We start from the raw sequence: 15,586 nt of genomic DNA, 5'->3' as shown, positions 1-15,586 counted from the left end.
ATTCAGTGTACGAATTTTGGTAATAGAATTCTATCGTTTGTTGACTATTTTATGTGCATTCCTGTCTCTCACAATGATGTGGCTTTCTTATAAGAGCCCCACTGTGCTTATCATGGCCCTATACATGACATGCACACTAAGTTTGAGACACAGAACTTAGTTTGTTCAATCAGGAAGAGTAAACTAATACAAAAAATGTTTGCAGATTGGGTTTGTGCACTCAAAATATCTTCACCATTTCTCAATTCTATCTCAGGATGCAACAGTAGGATGAAACTCAGTGGACGACCCTACAGACACATGGGAGTCCTTGGAACTTCAAAGCTCTATGACATTCGGAAAACAATCTTCACCTTCACTCCACAGGTGGGTGGAATGAGCTTTAATGTTCATTGAGGTGAATGGAAATAAAATAGAAACAGCACAGAAGAAAAGCATTGAGTGGAGTTGGGACAAGGGTCAGTTCCACAGGGCCTTGCACATATTAAGTTGTTTGGTAAATACTCATGGAGTTGGACCAATTGAACGTGCAGCACAGAGCTACACCAAGTGACTGTGGTTACCAAGAGTCGTCCTGGGTGTTGGGGAAGTAGGGACTAGGGATTTCGCAAGTGTTTGAGTACTCTAAGAAGTACTCCTTTGAAAAGTTAAAAATAAGACCATATTTGTACTTATCCTTTATAAACAAAATATAGTCTTTTTTATTCAGCTACCAAATGATGTGTTCTGTTTGTTTAGGGGAGGGGTCCTTTTTCAATGCCTGGAGATCTTCGATACCCTCTTCTAAACAAAAATGTCAATAGTATTTTAGCCGTGATTGTTCACATTGTTGGCCTGGTGTTCATCAGCAACAGTATAATAGCAAGCCTGATTATCTGTGTGTATGGGGAAGAGAAACTATTTTCTAGAAAGAAAGATCAAACTCCCCATTTGTCATCTCTCATCTAAAATAGTGCAGCTGAGGTATAGACAAAAGAATAACGGACCATAGATTGTATTTCTGACCTTGCCATTTGCTTGCCATATGACTTTGCTAATCCACTTAATTAATGTCTCTTGGCTTTATTTTTTATCTATTAAAAGAAGAAAAACCCTCTTCGGGTTGTTATAGCATTAAATAAAACTATGTACCTGAAAACACTTTGTAAACTATAACACACTGTAAAAATGTCAAAAATTATTATATGTACGGATGGACCACCAGATACTTTGGGAAGAATTAGGCATTGACTTTGGGGGTATTACTGCCTTTGTGACATCTTCTATACCCTCATGAATATGTCATTACTTTAAAATATTATTTGGTGGTTGTGAATAAATTTTTGTGAGCTGTTATTTTTATTTTTCTCAGTTTATAGACCAGCAGCAGTTCTACCTGGCTCTGGACAACAACATGATAGTGGAAATGCTCAGAACAGACCTCTCCTACCTCTGCAGCCGCTGGAGGATGACGGGCCAGCCCACCATCACCTTCCCCATCTCACACACCATGCTTGGTAAGGTCGTATGAGGCAAGGAATGAATGTACATTTGGAATAAGTCAGAATCTACTCTCATGGAGCTTATGTTGTAGAATAAATGTAGAACAAATAAACCAATACACAAGATTATTTCAGGTGCTTTGAGAGCCATAATTCAAAAAAAAAAATGTCATAGAATAACTTTGTTGCAAGCTACTTCAGATAATTGGTTTCTAGGTCAGTTTGCAGAAACTTTACTAATACAATTCATTTTAAAGACAGTAATACTACATTCTGCATCTGTGTTAATCCAGTGGAGCATCGAGATTTTATAAATTCCCAGACTTCTCCTTCCAAGGCTTGTCTAACTAAAACAGTACAATCTAGCGGGGAAAAGTGGAAAGTCTTTCAGTTTATCTTTCCTTTATTGGCTTGGTGTCCTGACATGACTTGCTTGAAACTGGGTGAAAGGCTTCATTGTTCTCAGTTCCTGGAGGACTCTAGCCTGTACTGAAGCACTGTTTCCTTTCTGTGTCTCTGCTGTCACTTCCAGAAGCCTGTGTGTACTGCCCAAGTACACAGAATTCCTTTTCATTGGAGAAGAATCCTTTGTCATAAATCTTTCAAAGTCCGGACAGACTGTTTAAGATTTTGTTCACATGTCTGAAGTGCTTTAAAAGCACAGGAGTTGAACAAGTAGGGCAGTCTTTCTCTCTCTCTCTCTCTCTCTCTCTCTCTCTCTCTCTCTCTCTCTCCCCCCCCCCTCTCTTCCCCTCTCCCTCCTCTCTCTCTTTTTCTTTCTTTCTTTCTCTTCTTTCTTTCTTTCTTTCTTTCTTTCTTTCTTTCTTTCTTTCTTTCTCTTCTTTCTCTTCTTTCTTTTTTTTGTCTTTCTTCTTTGTTTAAGACAACTAACAAGCACCCATTTAATCAGTACTGTGTTCCCAGAATTGTCTTCAGAAAGTATAAAGTGTAATTGGAGAGGCAAAGCTAATACACAAAAATATTATAATAGAAAATAAGTCAAGACAGTATATAAAGAGGCAATAACCATTAGATTAGTGTTTTACAGTGAAGGATATCAAGTAGTCAAAGAAAATTTCTTCACTGAGGTTGGACTTATTCAGGTTTTGGGGATGGAGAGGAGAGAAGAAAGAAAGGTACTTTAGATGAGGGCTAAAATGCCACAAGTGAGGCCTGGAGGCAGGGATGAGCTTGACTTTGAATGGGCAGTGAAAAGGCCAACCTGAATAGAGGACGTCTTGCATATTGGAGTATAATCAACAAAATTGGGCAAGGTGGGATCAGATTTTGAAAAGCTTGAAAAAAAAGCAGAGCTATTTCAAACAGATTTTCTCAAAAGTCGGAAACTATCAAAAGTTTTTGAGCAAGGAGTGACATGATGAAAGTGATATTTAGGGAATATTGATTTGGTGACAGTATGCATTGTAGTGAGGAGAATGTGATATCAAGGAAACTAAGGTGATGAGAAGATACACTGAATTGATGGTAGTAAAAACAGAGTGGGAAAGAAGGATACAATAGTCATTTTAAACAACATCTGCAAGTCAGATGTTGGCTAACTAGGTATGAGATACAGATTAAAACAGCACCAATATTTAGAGACTCAATAAATAATGCCGCCATTGATAGAAGCAAAGAAATCTTATAGGAACGTGACAGTTGCAAAGGGGCACATTGAGTTTGTGATGACAAAGAGATTTCAAACTCTGCAAACTACTTATGATAAATGAGACACTGTCTTTGAGGACCTTTGTTGACCATCATCCCTTGCCATTTGCCCATTCTGCAGTGTTGTTGGCTCTCAGACCAATTGTTGAAATACAGGGGGGTCTGTGAGGAGTGTCTCATTTGTACCATCACCACCAGAATGTTTGAAATAATTGAAAGATTCCCCTTATTTAAAAGTTAAAACCATAAAGATTGTTTTAACATTGTCTTCATTTCAAGATGAAGATGGAACCAGCTTGAATTCAAGTATCCTGGCAGCACTCCGAAAAATGCAGGATGGCTACTTTGGGGGGGCAAGGTAAGTGACCTCTATATACTCTTCAGTGAAATGAAGTGAAATTTGGAAGCTGGGGATAGTAATGGTACACTTGTGATGCCTTTCTCTGTATCTTGAACAACATAAGCTCATCCAATTCGGGAGAAGCTCGTTTGATAGATTGAATCAAGGAACGTAATGTTACAGAGAGGCGCTGGAACTTTCCCCACCCAGTTCTTTGCCTAGACCTCATCAATTCAGTGGACCAGAAAACTTCTTGGTTTTTTTTTAAAAAAAGTTACTGCACTCTTTGATTCTGGCTGCCTTTCTTATTTCCATAAGTTTTTATTTTGAAAACTTTTGAGCTAACAGAAATCCTATCGAGAATCTCTCCCACTTACCTCCCTTCTGTTCCTCCCTCCCTTCCTTTCTCTTTCCCTACTCTTCTCCTCCCTCCCTCTCTCACACATACGTATGTGCGTGCACACACATGCATGCACATACACACTTTTTTTTGCTGAGCTATGTGTGAGTTAGCCAGAGACAGCATGACATCATGACTCTTCTACCCTAAATACTTCAGTTTCTGTGTTCTGAGAACAAGGGCATTCTGATACATAACTGCAATGTTATCATCGCACTCAGAAAACCATTCACTGATACAATACTATTGTCTGATATAGAGCTCATATTCAAAATGACCCAGTCATCCCAATAATGTTTCCCATAGCTTTTTTCCCACTCCAGTGTCCAGTCAAAGATCACACTTTGGCATTTAGTTATTGTATCTCCTTGATGTCTTTTAATCTAGAACAATTCCCCACCCCTTGGTTAATCTTTCTTGACAGTTTCCATGACAGTTTTGAAGAAGGAAGGTCAATTATTTTGCAGAATGTCTCTCAATTTGGTTAAAGTGGTATTTGTCAGGTTTGTCCATATCCTTTCTCCCAAGTCTTTGACCAAATGGTTGTAGCTTCCATTGGTGAATCAGTTATTACTAACAGGGTTGTAAAATGATGATTCTGTGTTTCTATCAGTCTGTGTACATTTAGTATTTGGAATCGTTCTGTTCAAAAAGAGCTTTCCCTTCCCCCCTTTTATTTTGTACTTTTAGTGTCAGCATAGATTTCTGGAGTCTTTTTTTATTTATTATGTCATGCTCCATTCCTGTCATTGTTTATTTCAATATTCACATTATCCAAGATCTCGCCACTGGGAGCCCCTTTAAATTGGCTTCTTTAGAAAATCAGTCACTTTCCCTCTGGGCTTTACACTGGGCTTTATAGGTGGGGGGGATATGGCTTACAATTTATAATTCATCAAATTTTCAAATACCATCTTGTATTTTCAAAACGGTCCTTTTGAGTATTTTTTAAAATGATGTGATGGATTTGTGATGATGTTTCTTCATTCTTGTTTTGTAGCTAATGGAAACTTTTGCCAGATGTTTGGCATAGTTAGCAACGTAGCAACATGGCAGTGAAAGAGAGCAAAACTGATCTGCTGGTGGATTGTGAACCCATAATTGTAGTCTTTGTTAACACAGTACTCCAACCTACAATACAGTGTGCCTAGGAGTGCTGTAAAATGTGACTTTTACCAAATTTATACTAATGTAGCAACATTAGTAATCCCCCAACAGAACATTTCAGGTATTCTTTCCCCACTAAATTGTGTTTAGAAAGCATTTTTTTTTTTCTGATTTCCTGTTTTCTATTTACCTTTCGATTGTCAGGATCCAAACAGGTAAATTGTCAGAGTTTTTGATAACATCTTGCTGCACACATCTGAGCTTCATGGACCCTGGACCTGAAAGTAAGCTGTACAGTGAAGATTATGATGACAACTATACTGAGCTAGAATCCTATGACTGGACGAATGGCTGCGATTCAACCAGTAATGGTAAGGTGGCTTCTGAAAGGCACTGGCTTTGCCGGACAAGAATACAAAGTATTGTTGAGTATCCTTAATATTTCTCACTGCCAGTAGTCTCACCTGTATTTAATACACCTAGATTTCTACTTTTGTTTGGCTTCACTTTTCATCCTACTTACCTTTGGCTTCTGGTCTAATATCCCTGTTGTGATTGTGGAGTACGGACTTGGACTATCCCTTACTAAGTATCGTTGGGGAAGAGTTCTGTCCTGGGCATACAAAATGGCTGATAATGTCCAATTGGGAGGAAGCAGTGGTGAGTGAGACATTTAATCAAGTATGTAGTAGGAAAACTATACATATATAGTACTGCTTTTTGATATTAGAACATAAAATCTGAAATTCAGTTATAGTGCTTTTGTATAATACATAATATTATAGGAGCACTTCAGAATCTCTGGGGAGGTCTGTGTAGTTTGAGGAAAACCCATTTGGTATGCCTGTTACTTTCATATTACAAGGTAGACAAATAAAGCACAACAGAATCGAATTGGGTGCTAGGAATGTGAAGATGCTATAGTGAGAAAACATCATGGAGGCATATATTAAAAATGGCTGAGAAATACCCTCAAGTGTTAAAAAAAATTGACCTAAGAAGGACAAGCATTATATTGCTTGACTCCCAAAGGAAAAAGGGCCAAGAGGAGCAAATTACTCTTCTAGAACATGGTTTGTCTGCTTTCACTGTCTGGGTGTTGAACTGTTAGCCTACAGTTCATTTAAGATGGTTCATTTCTTCCTCTTAAGAGTGGTGTATTGGAAAAAAATAGTTTAACTTTCCCTTGGTGAGGTAGCAAGCATAATCTCATATATAATGGGCCAATACATCAGCAGTCAGAAGGACTATTTTCCTCTTTGGGTTCAGCATTCACCCACCTAAGTACCATTTAATTCACTCTGTATTTGTCTTTGTAAGGTCTAAAATAGTGTGAATTTCTCTTTTGGAAAAATACGTTAAATGTAAGGTTATTTCCTATTATCAGTAATAACCAAAGTTATGGTATCTATCTTGGCATAAGCTGAATTATTTTGAAAACCAGATAGGAATGATCATGTACTGAGGTTGTTTGCTATTCCGTGGGTAATTGTGATTTTCCTCTGTAGCACTCTTGCTCTTAATTTCTAAAATACATGTTTTTAGTGATATGTGTTACGAAATTTGGTATTTTGCATTCCAAATCACTTTTTCCTCTCTGGGTTTACTCATCAGTGCTCTCACAATGGATGTGTCTATAGCTTGCCAGCCCTCCCATGGGGAGAGCATTTCCCTCCATATTCTTTCTGTTTATTTAGGTATAGTTGGTATACAATATTATATTAGTTACATTTGTTTCAGGTCCAATTCTTCATAAAAAATCTTTCATTTAAGAATCTAGACTGTATTCAAGATTATAATATCTGTCATTAGGATGTCACTGAGTATGAGTTCCATTCTCACGGCTTTGCGAGTTCCCCTTAGTTACATCAGAGCACAGAAGGACATGTGGAGAGATCACCGGATGATCACAAATCAGATGACGCGTCACTGGCCCAGTAGACTCAGCATTGATCCAAACACTGTGCATTTCCACTTATAAGTATTGCGGATGTTCATATAAAGTCTGAAATGTGAAGCATCCACAGGGTATATGTGCATTTTTATTTCCATTATCCGTAGTCAGAGAGAATGTTATAGAAGGTAGCTGGGGGCGGGGGAGCCCCAGAGGACCGGGACTGTATCTGTCTTCTTCACCTCTGAAACCTCAGCCCCTAGTACACCGCCTGGTACACAGCCGGCAGTAAATATTTGGTGACTAGGTGAGTGAGGTGACTAAAGACCAATATGTGCCTAGTAGTCCTTGCCATGTGGAGATTGTTTTTTTTGTGAGCAGTTGTAGCTGCCATTTGTGGAATATGTGTTTTCAGCTCAGCTTAATGTTTAGTGGAAGATTTTTGCCTTTCCCCCTCCCCAGTTTCCCCTTCCAGTAAGACACAGAGGGTCCTGTCTGCTCCCCCTCTGCCATCACCGTCACCACTGCTACTATAGGACGCACATACACGGGTTAGGAAACGCTAGCTCCAGGTGTGCTATGTTAAGATCATACTGCTTTCAGGGGCCCTAACATTATCTCAGCAAACTTGAAGAACAGGTGGGTCCCGCCAAATGGCAATAGTTATTGAATGGTAGAGCTACGAGATTGTATAATGATCACATACTTTTTTTTCCCATGAGCTAAAACAACCTACTTCTGGTGCTGTGTTATGGGCCCAGGATCCAGTCATTCTGTTTGGTGGGTTAGATTGTGAAGCGACTAAAATGTCCATTTTTTTCTCTTCCCCCTCCCCCACTAACCTTGCAGCTCGCTGTGGTGATGAAGTTGTTCGTTATTTAGATCACCTTTTGGCTCACACTGCTCCCCATCCTAACGTAGCCTCTACCTCACAGAAGGGAGGGCTACATCGGTTCCGAGCTGCTGTGCAAACAACCTGCGATTTAATGTCCTTGGTGGCCAAGGCCAAGGAGCTGCATGTACAGAGTGAGTAATGCCGTGACTCACTGGGGTCAGGTACAGGATGACGTGAGGCCCGGAAGGGGTGTGGGGCCCTTATTACAATGTCAACAGGAACTTAGTTTTCTTCACTGCTTTATTCCCAGAACCTCGGACAGTTCTTAGAACGTTAGACACTCAAAATATTTGTAAAATTAATGAATTGGATACAGTGTTGCTGTGAATAGTGCTATGTAGTCTGGGTTAACCAGTTACATAGTGAGAAGAGACAGAATGAGAGGCATGGAGCATATTCAATTTTAACATCGAAGAATTAAAATGGTGGAAAGGGTTCTTTTGCTTTGGAAAAATTTTATGTAAAGAGAAAGCATTACAAACTATTGCAAGATAGCCTTGCGATGGAGACGGAGATACTGTCCCTTAAGTAAGCTACATCTGGTTGCCTTAGGCGAGCTGTAACTTTGACAGTCAGTTGTCCCATCAGTGTAGAGCTGTGTTTGTCAGCTACAGTACTCATTCTTCAACACCTTTACCATTCTCTCCCCACAACCATTCCCTTCCTTCAGCAGTATTTGCAGTGGAGGGTGTCATGGTTCCCAAGAGTGGCCATGGCCTCTGTGGTAGCTGCATGGAAGGGGCAGAAGGGCTCCATGACCACACCTGGAGGACCTAAATGTGAACATTTTACAGATGATGGGAATGACTGAGGTGCATGCTCTTGCTGTCTAAACTTGATTGATCGTTACTAATCAAAGATATTAAACATGAACACTGGAGCATCATTTAACATTTACAATACGGGAAAGCTTAGCATACCCTCCAAGTAGCTTCTTTTACAAAGGGCTTATGCAAAGAAATCAGCTTTATTTAGTTAGACTTCTAGACCATGAATCAGCAAACTTGAAGGTAATTTCCAGCTCTGCTGCTTTCTTGCTTGGACAGCTATTTGAGCTCTGCATCTCTATTTCTGTGTGTGTAAAATGGTGAAAATGACAAGAAAGTCTCCCCTTGGAGGTGTGGTGAGTACTCAACGATGGACTGGAACCAAAACCCTTAGGAGTATCTGAAAGTTGGCCAACAACTACATCTCTTGATTCCCTCCATGGGATCATCCATGTAGCTATTGGCAAAGAAATCCAACAGGAAGCAGCCACATACTCTCCTAGGCAAGTCCAGAAAATATAAAATGGAACTGGATTCTTTCTTTTATATGTGGTACTTCATCAAAGCAGCAGTGGTAGCACGATTGTGGTATTGATTATATTTTTAGTATTTAATATCACCTGATGCTACCATTCTAGACAATCCATTCAAAAATGTTGATCGATTGATTGATTGATTGATTAAATGATCTGATATTCCTATTTCTTTTCCTTGATATTACCAAGAAAGGATAAACTTCTATAAAGTACCAGCCAGATATAACTTCATTGTTGAGGTCAACTGTGCATTTTCACTACTGTCCTCGTTGTCTAATCTTTCCCATAAATGTCAACCTTTCGCAGATGTCCACATGTATGTTCCTGCAAAGATACTTCAGGCTGCCCGGCCTTCATTCAACTTACTTGACTCACCTCAGCCCCCACAAGAGGAGCAGGTAACCTTCCACACGAGGTGTTTCTGTCAGCTTTTTGCAAAACTGCCATCCTTATGGAAAATAACAGAACTAGCCACTATGGTTTCTGCTAGTAACTGGTGATATGCAAAATGCCACCCTGGTGAAGATATATGTCCTTTTCAGTTCACTTTTCAAATGGGCAAGTTTTTCTCGCCAGGGTTTAAGAAAACTAGATTGTTGTATCATATGTCATGAAGGTTTTATTGTTTTTTTGGTTTACTTTTCATCAAAATTTAGGCAACAGTCTAGGACTTTATTTACGTTGAGCACTTGTGGACTTAATTTTTTTTGTCCTTTCTCAAACTAAAGGTTCCTTCTGTTCGTGTGGAAATACATCTCCCTAGAGACCAGTGTGGGGAGGTGGACTTCAAAGCACTGGTTTTACAGTTGAAGGAGACCTCCAGCTTGCAGGAGCAAGCTGATATCCTGTACATGCTATATAGTATGAAGTAAGTGATGGATATTGTCAATCTACTTTCATGTTCAGATAGGAAGGAAGTATAGCATTGTAAAGATAGCATAGCTTTGGACTCTCACTGATGTGGGTTTGAATATGGTTTTGCAACCTACCTACTTTGTAACTTCAGAGCCTCAATTGTCCTCATTTATAAAATGTGGATTATACCTACATCATAGAATTATTGTAAGGATTGAACCACATATAATATCTGCAAAGTCTCTAATACAACATCTGTTACATAGTGACCAATAACTTACAGCTGTTCTTATCATGATTATGGTTATTTTAAGCCACCATTATTTGGTAAAATCTATAGATAAATACATTCTTAACCCAAAAGAAGTAAGATAATGGAGGCTTACAGGAAAAAGAAACTAGCATTTTTGAGTGTTTGCTATGTGTCAAGTAGTCATGGTGATGCAGGGTACAGCATAAGGAATATAGTCAATAATATTGTAATAACTGTGTATGGTGTCAGGTGGGTGCTAGATTCAGCAGGGGGATCACTTCATGAAGTGTAGTATAAATGTCTAATCACTATGTTGTACACCTGAAATTAATGTATTTTATATGCATATATACATATACATATATATATACATACATATATATATATATGTCAATTGTAATTTAATTATTTTTAAAGAAGAAAAACGAGTAAAAGCTGCTTTTTTGGGCAAAGGACTATTGTATTAGAAATAGTCCAAACATATTTTTAGCCATTTAGGGTCTGCATGCTTTACATGCTCAACCCCCCCCCCCCCCACATCTGCTAGCAAGAGATAGGCCCTGTGTGAGTACCCCAACCACTGTTGCCATTCAGAGCTCTCTAACCTGGTGACTCCCCACAGTGCTAATGGGGGACATCACCTAGACATGTAACCCCTTCCTCTCCTCACCCTCCTCTCCTTCTGGATGGTAGATCCTGTGCCCTATGTAAGCCTCCGGATGGTCTCATGCTCTGAGGGCCTTGCCTCTCATACAACCCTGTCCAAGTACCACTCAATAAAGCGGGTTATGGTATTGCCAAAAAAGGACATGGATATTACTCTTTTCATAGGTTTGTTTCTGTATTTTTTTCTTTAGATAGGGTACTTTATTCAACAAATATCTGTTGAGTACTCACTGTGTGCCAGGCACAATGCTAAATGCAGAGTAATGAAAAGGTGGAGAAGATGAGAAGAGATATGGGTAAGGACAGAATGACTAGCTTGAATGAAAACTGATGATTCAGCAGGGTAGTTGACATGGGCCAATGAAGGGAGTTGTACTTAAAGAGCTCGTGCCTTCCCACCAACTCAGATAATCCACAGTTGACTACCAATTCTTCTGCTCCTGGTACATGTGTTTTCTTCATCTGATCCTGTATGTCATGCTAACTTCACTGTGCCATCTGATTGAACCCTACAGCCTCCCTAACACTGGTAGTCTAGGAACTATCAAAGCACTTGAGCACATTGTGTCTGATTTTCACTGTAAATACACTTGGAATTCTGCCCAACGTCCCTCATGGATGTAAGAGTTGAGAGGTGGGGTTTCCGACGTATATTGGCTAGTATTCGTTCTGTGAATCATCTGTTCATAACATTTGTTTGTTCTTTATTGGTTTATTTATATTTTTCTTGTGGATATTAGACATTACTATTTTGTTTGTTATATTCGTTGTGAATATTTTTGTCCAAAGATTTGCTTTTTAACTTTGTGTATGAGTATATGTCTTTCTCTATGCAAAAGTTAAGTTTTTATATAGCCAAATATATCGGTCTTTTCCTTCTGGGTTTCTTGTCATGAATGGGAGAAACCTTCTCCCCTCTCAGAATTTAAAAATATTTTAAATAACTTTAATAATTTTTCTTTAAAAATTTAGGTTTTTAATCTACTTGGAATTTATTTTTATATGTCTTTTTATTCAACACGTCTAAAATCAAATTCACTTTTTTTTTTTACCGGAAACGTATTACTTCCAGACCTAATTCGTGGTAGCATCATTCTTTCAGTCACCCAGACTTGAAACTGTGTTATCATCCTGTTATCATCTGTGTTATCATCTGTGTTATCATCCTGGTCCCCTGTCTCTCCCTATAACATCACCAGTACCATTGGGAATCAGTGGCCAAATCTACACCCTCTAGGGTCTGACTTTCAACATTTATCTACCATTGCTCCCCCCTCACAATGTGAATACTCCCACCAAAACAATCTACTACATATCTTATCCTGAACACAGCCTACACATGACCATGTTCATACCTTGGCTCATGTTTTTCCTCTGCCTGGGCTACTCTCTTGTACCACAGCCCGTTATTTCTTGTCACAGTTCTAGCTATCTGTCAAAGCCTGGTTCATCTGTTACGTCCGTGAACCTTTCTCTGATCTCTGGGAATAAAAAGGATCTTCCCAGATTGTGGGATCTCACAGCAGCTCTTTTAATTTTATGTATGTATGTATGTTTATTTTGACCATTTCAAACTTAGAGAAAAGTTGTAAGGATAGTACAAAAAGAAATTTCTGAATATCCTTCAGCCAGATTCCTCAGATGTTTACAGTGAGTCTTAATCCCCCCCATCATCATCATCACCACCATCATCATCACACACATATTTTTCAGAACCATTTCAGAGTAAATAGCAGACATGATCCCTTTCTACCCTTAAATACTTCAGTGTGTATTTCCTAAAGACTGGGCATTCTCTGGTTTAAACACAGTACAATTGCTAAAACCTGAAAAATAATGTTAAGACAATACTATTATTTAATCTATAGACCTTGTTGAGATTTGTCGGTTGTCCCAATGTCTTTATAGCAAAAGAAAATCTAAATTATGCGTTTCATTCAGTTCTCATGTGTCCCTGCTCTCCTTTAATCTGCAATAGTTCCTGAATCTTTTTCATGTTACATTGTGTTTCCCCGAAAATAAGACCTAGCCGGACAATCAGCTCTAATGCATCTTTTGGAGCAAAAATTAATATAAGCCCCAGTCTTATTTTACTATAATATAAGACCGGATATATAATATAATATAATATATAATATAATATAATATATAATATAATATAATATAATATAATATAATATAATATAATATAATATAATATAATATATAATACCGGGTCTTATATTAATTTTTGCTCCAAAAGACGCAATAGACCAGCTAGGTCTTACTTTCGGGGAAACAGGGTACATATTTTTGAAGAATACAGACAGACAAGTTATTTCGCAGAATGTCCCTAAATTTTGATTTAGCTTATGTTTCCTCATAATTGAATTCAGGTTATGCATTTTTGGCAGCTGAGTTCTTCTCTGTGTGTCATCTAGTATTGATAAATCCCGTCACTGGTTACTTTGATCACTTGGTTAAGGTAGTATCTTCCACATTCCTCTACTGTAAAGTTATGTTACATTTTGTAATTAATGAATGTCTTGTGGGGATGTACTTTGAGCCTGTGTAAATATCTTGTTATTCTTCAAACTTTGATTCACTGGTTTTTCAATCTGTTGATGACTCTTCGTATAGCACTTTTTATTTCATGTTGTAAGAAATATATATTACATTCAATATATTTAGTATATTTATTATGTAAATATATAATGTAATTATGTTAAAATTAAAAAATATAACATTTAATATAGTGAAATATATGGAATAGATAATACATCATCATGGTTCAAACTTTTTAAAATACAAAAGGACATAGTGAAAGGGTAAAGAGAAGTCTTTCTCCCACCTCTGTTCCCCAGATACCTGGTCCTCCTCCTCGCTGCCCATCAATACTATTGTTTTTTTGTGTATCCGTCCAGGAACACTTTATGCAAATGTAGATCAATATAGACATGTATGTATATACTTTTACACCTGTTCACCCCAACATAGTATATACGCTGCTCTGAACCTTACCTTTTTTCACTAAAACTATATATTTTGAAGATCATTACATATATATTCCAGCTGTCTATTACTGTGTAACAAATCACCCCAAAACTCACTGGCTTAAAATAACAAACAGTGTTTAAATTATCAGTATTGTTGAAGCCGTGAGGAGAGAAAAGAATACGTTTTGTCACAACACATAGGTGAAACTAAGACTTATTCTTGTTTCTGTATTTGACTTCCAGGGCTTGAGTACTAATCATAGTTTTACAAGGACTCTTAATCAATAACATCCATTTGCTATTGAGAGAGGCCTATCAAAAAACAGGCATATCCATTATAACACTGAAACAGAAAATTGTTGCTGAGAGCTTTACTTATTAGTAATGTTTTTAACATTGCAGAGGACCTGACTGGGACACTGGATTGTATGATGAGGGGACTGCGACAGTCAGAGAGCTGCTTACTGAACTGTATGGCAAAGCCGGAGACATTCGTCACTGGGGCCTGATCCGATGCATCTCTGGGATCTTGAGGAAGAAGGTGGAAGCACTTGATGAGGTACCGTGAATTCTTCTTACATGTACACCCAATCTAAGTGAGGTGCTTTTGAAAAATTCGTTTCTGTACTATTTTTTAAAGAAGCGACAGCCTCTCATCTTTGAGATATTGTCTTTGCAACAGAAAGTTTCCGACATTCAGTTACCTTTTTGAATGTCAAGTCTACAATACTGAAGCACATAAACTGTAGACTTACAGAGATGGTAGAAGCTACGAACTGTAGATCTTAAGAGGGAATTTATACTAGGCCAAAAGTTCCTACCTCTTAGGAGATAACATGCCTCCTGGTCCCTAAGAAATGGCTCTTTTCTGATCTGCACGGTATTTCCCGAGAAAGAGAGTTTGGTGTGTCATTAAGTTAAGGGGTAGGAAAGGTTTCCAGGCAAAGGAGAGTCATTTTCATGCACATCCGTGTTGTTGTGCTGTGTCCGTAGGCCTGCACAGACCTGCTCTCCCACCAGAAACACCTGACAGTGGGCCTCCCTCCAGAGCCCCGAGAGAAGACCATCTCTGCGTGAGTATGGTTCCGAATGCCTTTTACATCAAGGAGCTGTGAGCTGGGCCGTAACGTCCTACATGTGTGACCTTCTGGCAGACACACTCGACATGACAATGTTGACAATGACAGCGCACAGTAAAGGAAAGAGGAAACTCACAGGGAATAGTGCTTAAATGTATTTTACTTTTGCTTTTGTGCTGTTTTTCTTTTGTATTGGTTTTTTCTTGTTGGCTTTCCCAAACCCCCCATCCAAAACAAAATAAAACAAAACAAAAACTAGGGCAACTAGAATTAGTACTCACACAAATAATCAGCTCTTCTTTGTACTTTGTCCCAGGCCTCTCTCCATAGGACTCTTCTTCTTATGTCTCTTCACATTTCTTCCCTGTGTTTGTGTGTGTGTGTGTCTCTGTGTAGTCACAGTCTGAAGTACTAGGGCTTAGGGTTTCAACATACGAACTTTGGGGGACACAATTTGACCCATAGCACCTTGCTTCTGGCAAACAGAGCCTTTTATCACAAATCAGGTCAATTTTGTGACTACAGGCACACCTCAGAGATACTGTGGCTTTGGTTCCAGACCACCGCAAGAAAGTGAATATGGCAATAAAGCAAGTCACAGGAATGTTTTGGTTTCCCAGTGCATATAAACGTTATGTTTACACTGTACTGCAGTCTGTTCAGTGTGCAG

General features: G+C 38.6%; 1 protein-coding gene across 2 annotated transcripts in view; it reads left to right on the top strand.

Moving 5' to 3' along the window:
- PHKA1 (phosphorylase kinase regulatory subunit alpha 1) overlaps nt 1-15,586 on the top strand; it is a 72,232-nt gene that overhangs the window by 41,013 nt on the left and 15,633 nt on the right. Inside the window, exons 15-23 of one of the 2 annotated variants that reach the window (XM_019747970.2) lie at nt 257-366; nt 1,352-1,496; nt 3,429-3,507; nt 5,201-5,367; nt 7,740-7,916; nt 9,395-9,486; nt 9,817-9,956; nt 14,240-14,396; nt 14,831-14,910. In XM_019747970.2, coding sequence (XP_019603529.1) covers nt 257-366; nt 1,352-1,496; nt 3,429-3,507; nt 5,201-5,367; nt 7,740-7,916; nt 9,395-9,486; nt 9,817-9,956; nt 14,240-14,396; nt 14,831-14,910 — 1,147 coding nt within the window. The remainder of the gene's footprint in view (nt 1-256; nt 367-1,351; nt 1,497-3,428; nt 3,508-5,200; nt 5,368-7,739; nt 7,917-9,394; nt 9,487-9,816; nt 9,957-14,239; nt 14,397-14,830; nt 14,911-15,586) is intronic. The other variant, XM_019747972.2, reaches the window with a different exon arrangement.

Source organism: Rhinolophus sinicus, chromosome X, assembly GCF_036562045.2.
Source record: "Rhinolophus sinicus isolate RSC01 chromosome X, ASM3656204v1, whole genome shotgun sequence".
NCBI lineage: Eukaryota > Metazoa > Chordata > Mammalia > Chiroptera > Rhinolophidae > Rhinolophus > Rhinolophus sinicus.
This window is presented reverse-complemented; position numbering and strand designations above follow the sequence as displayed.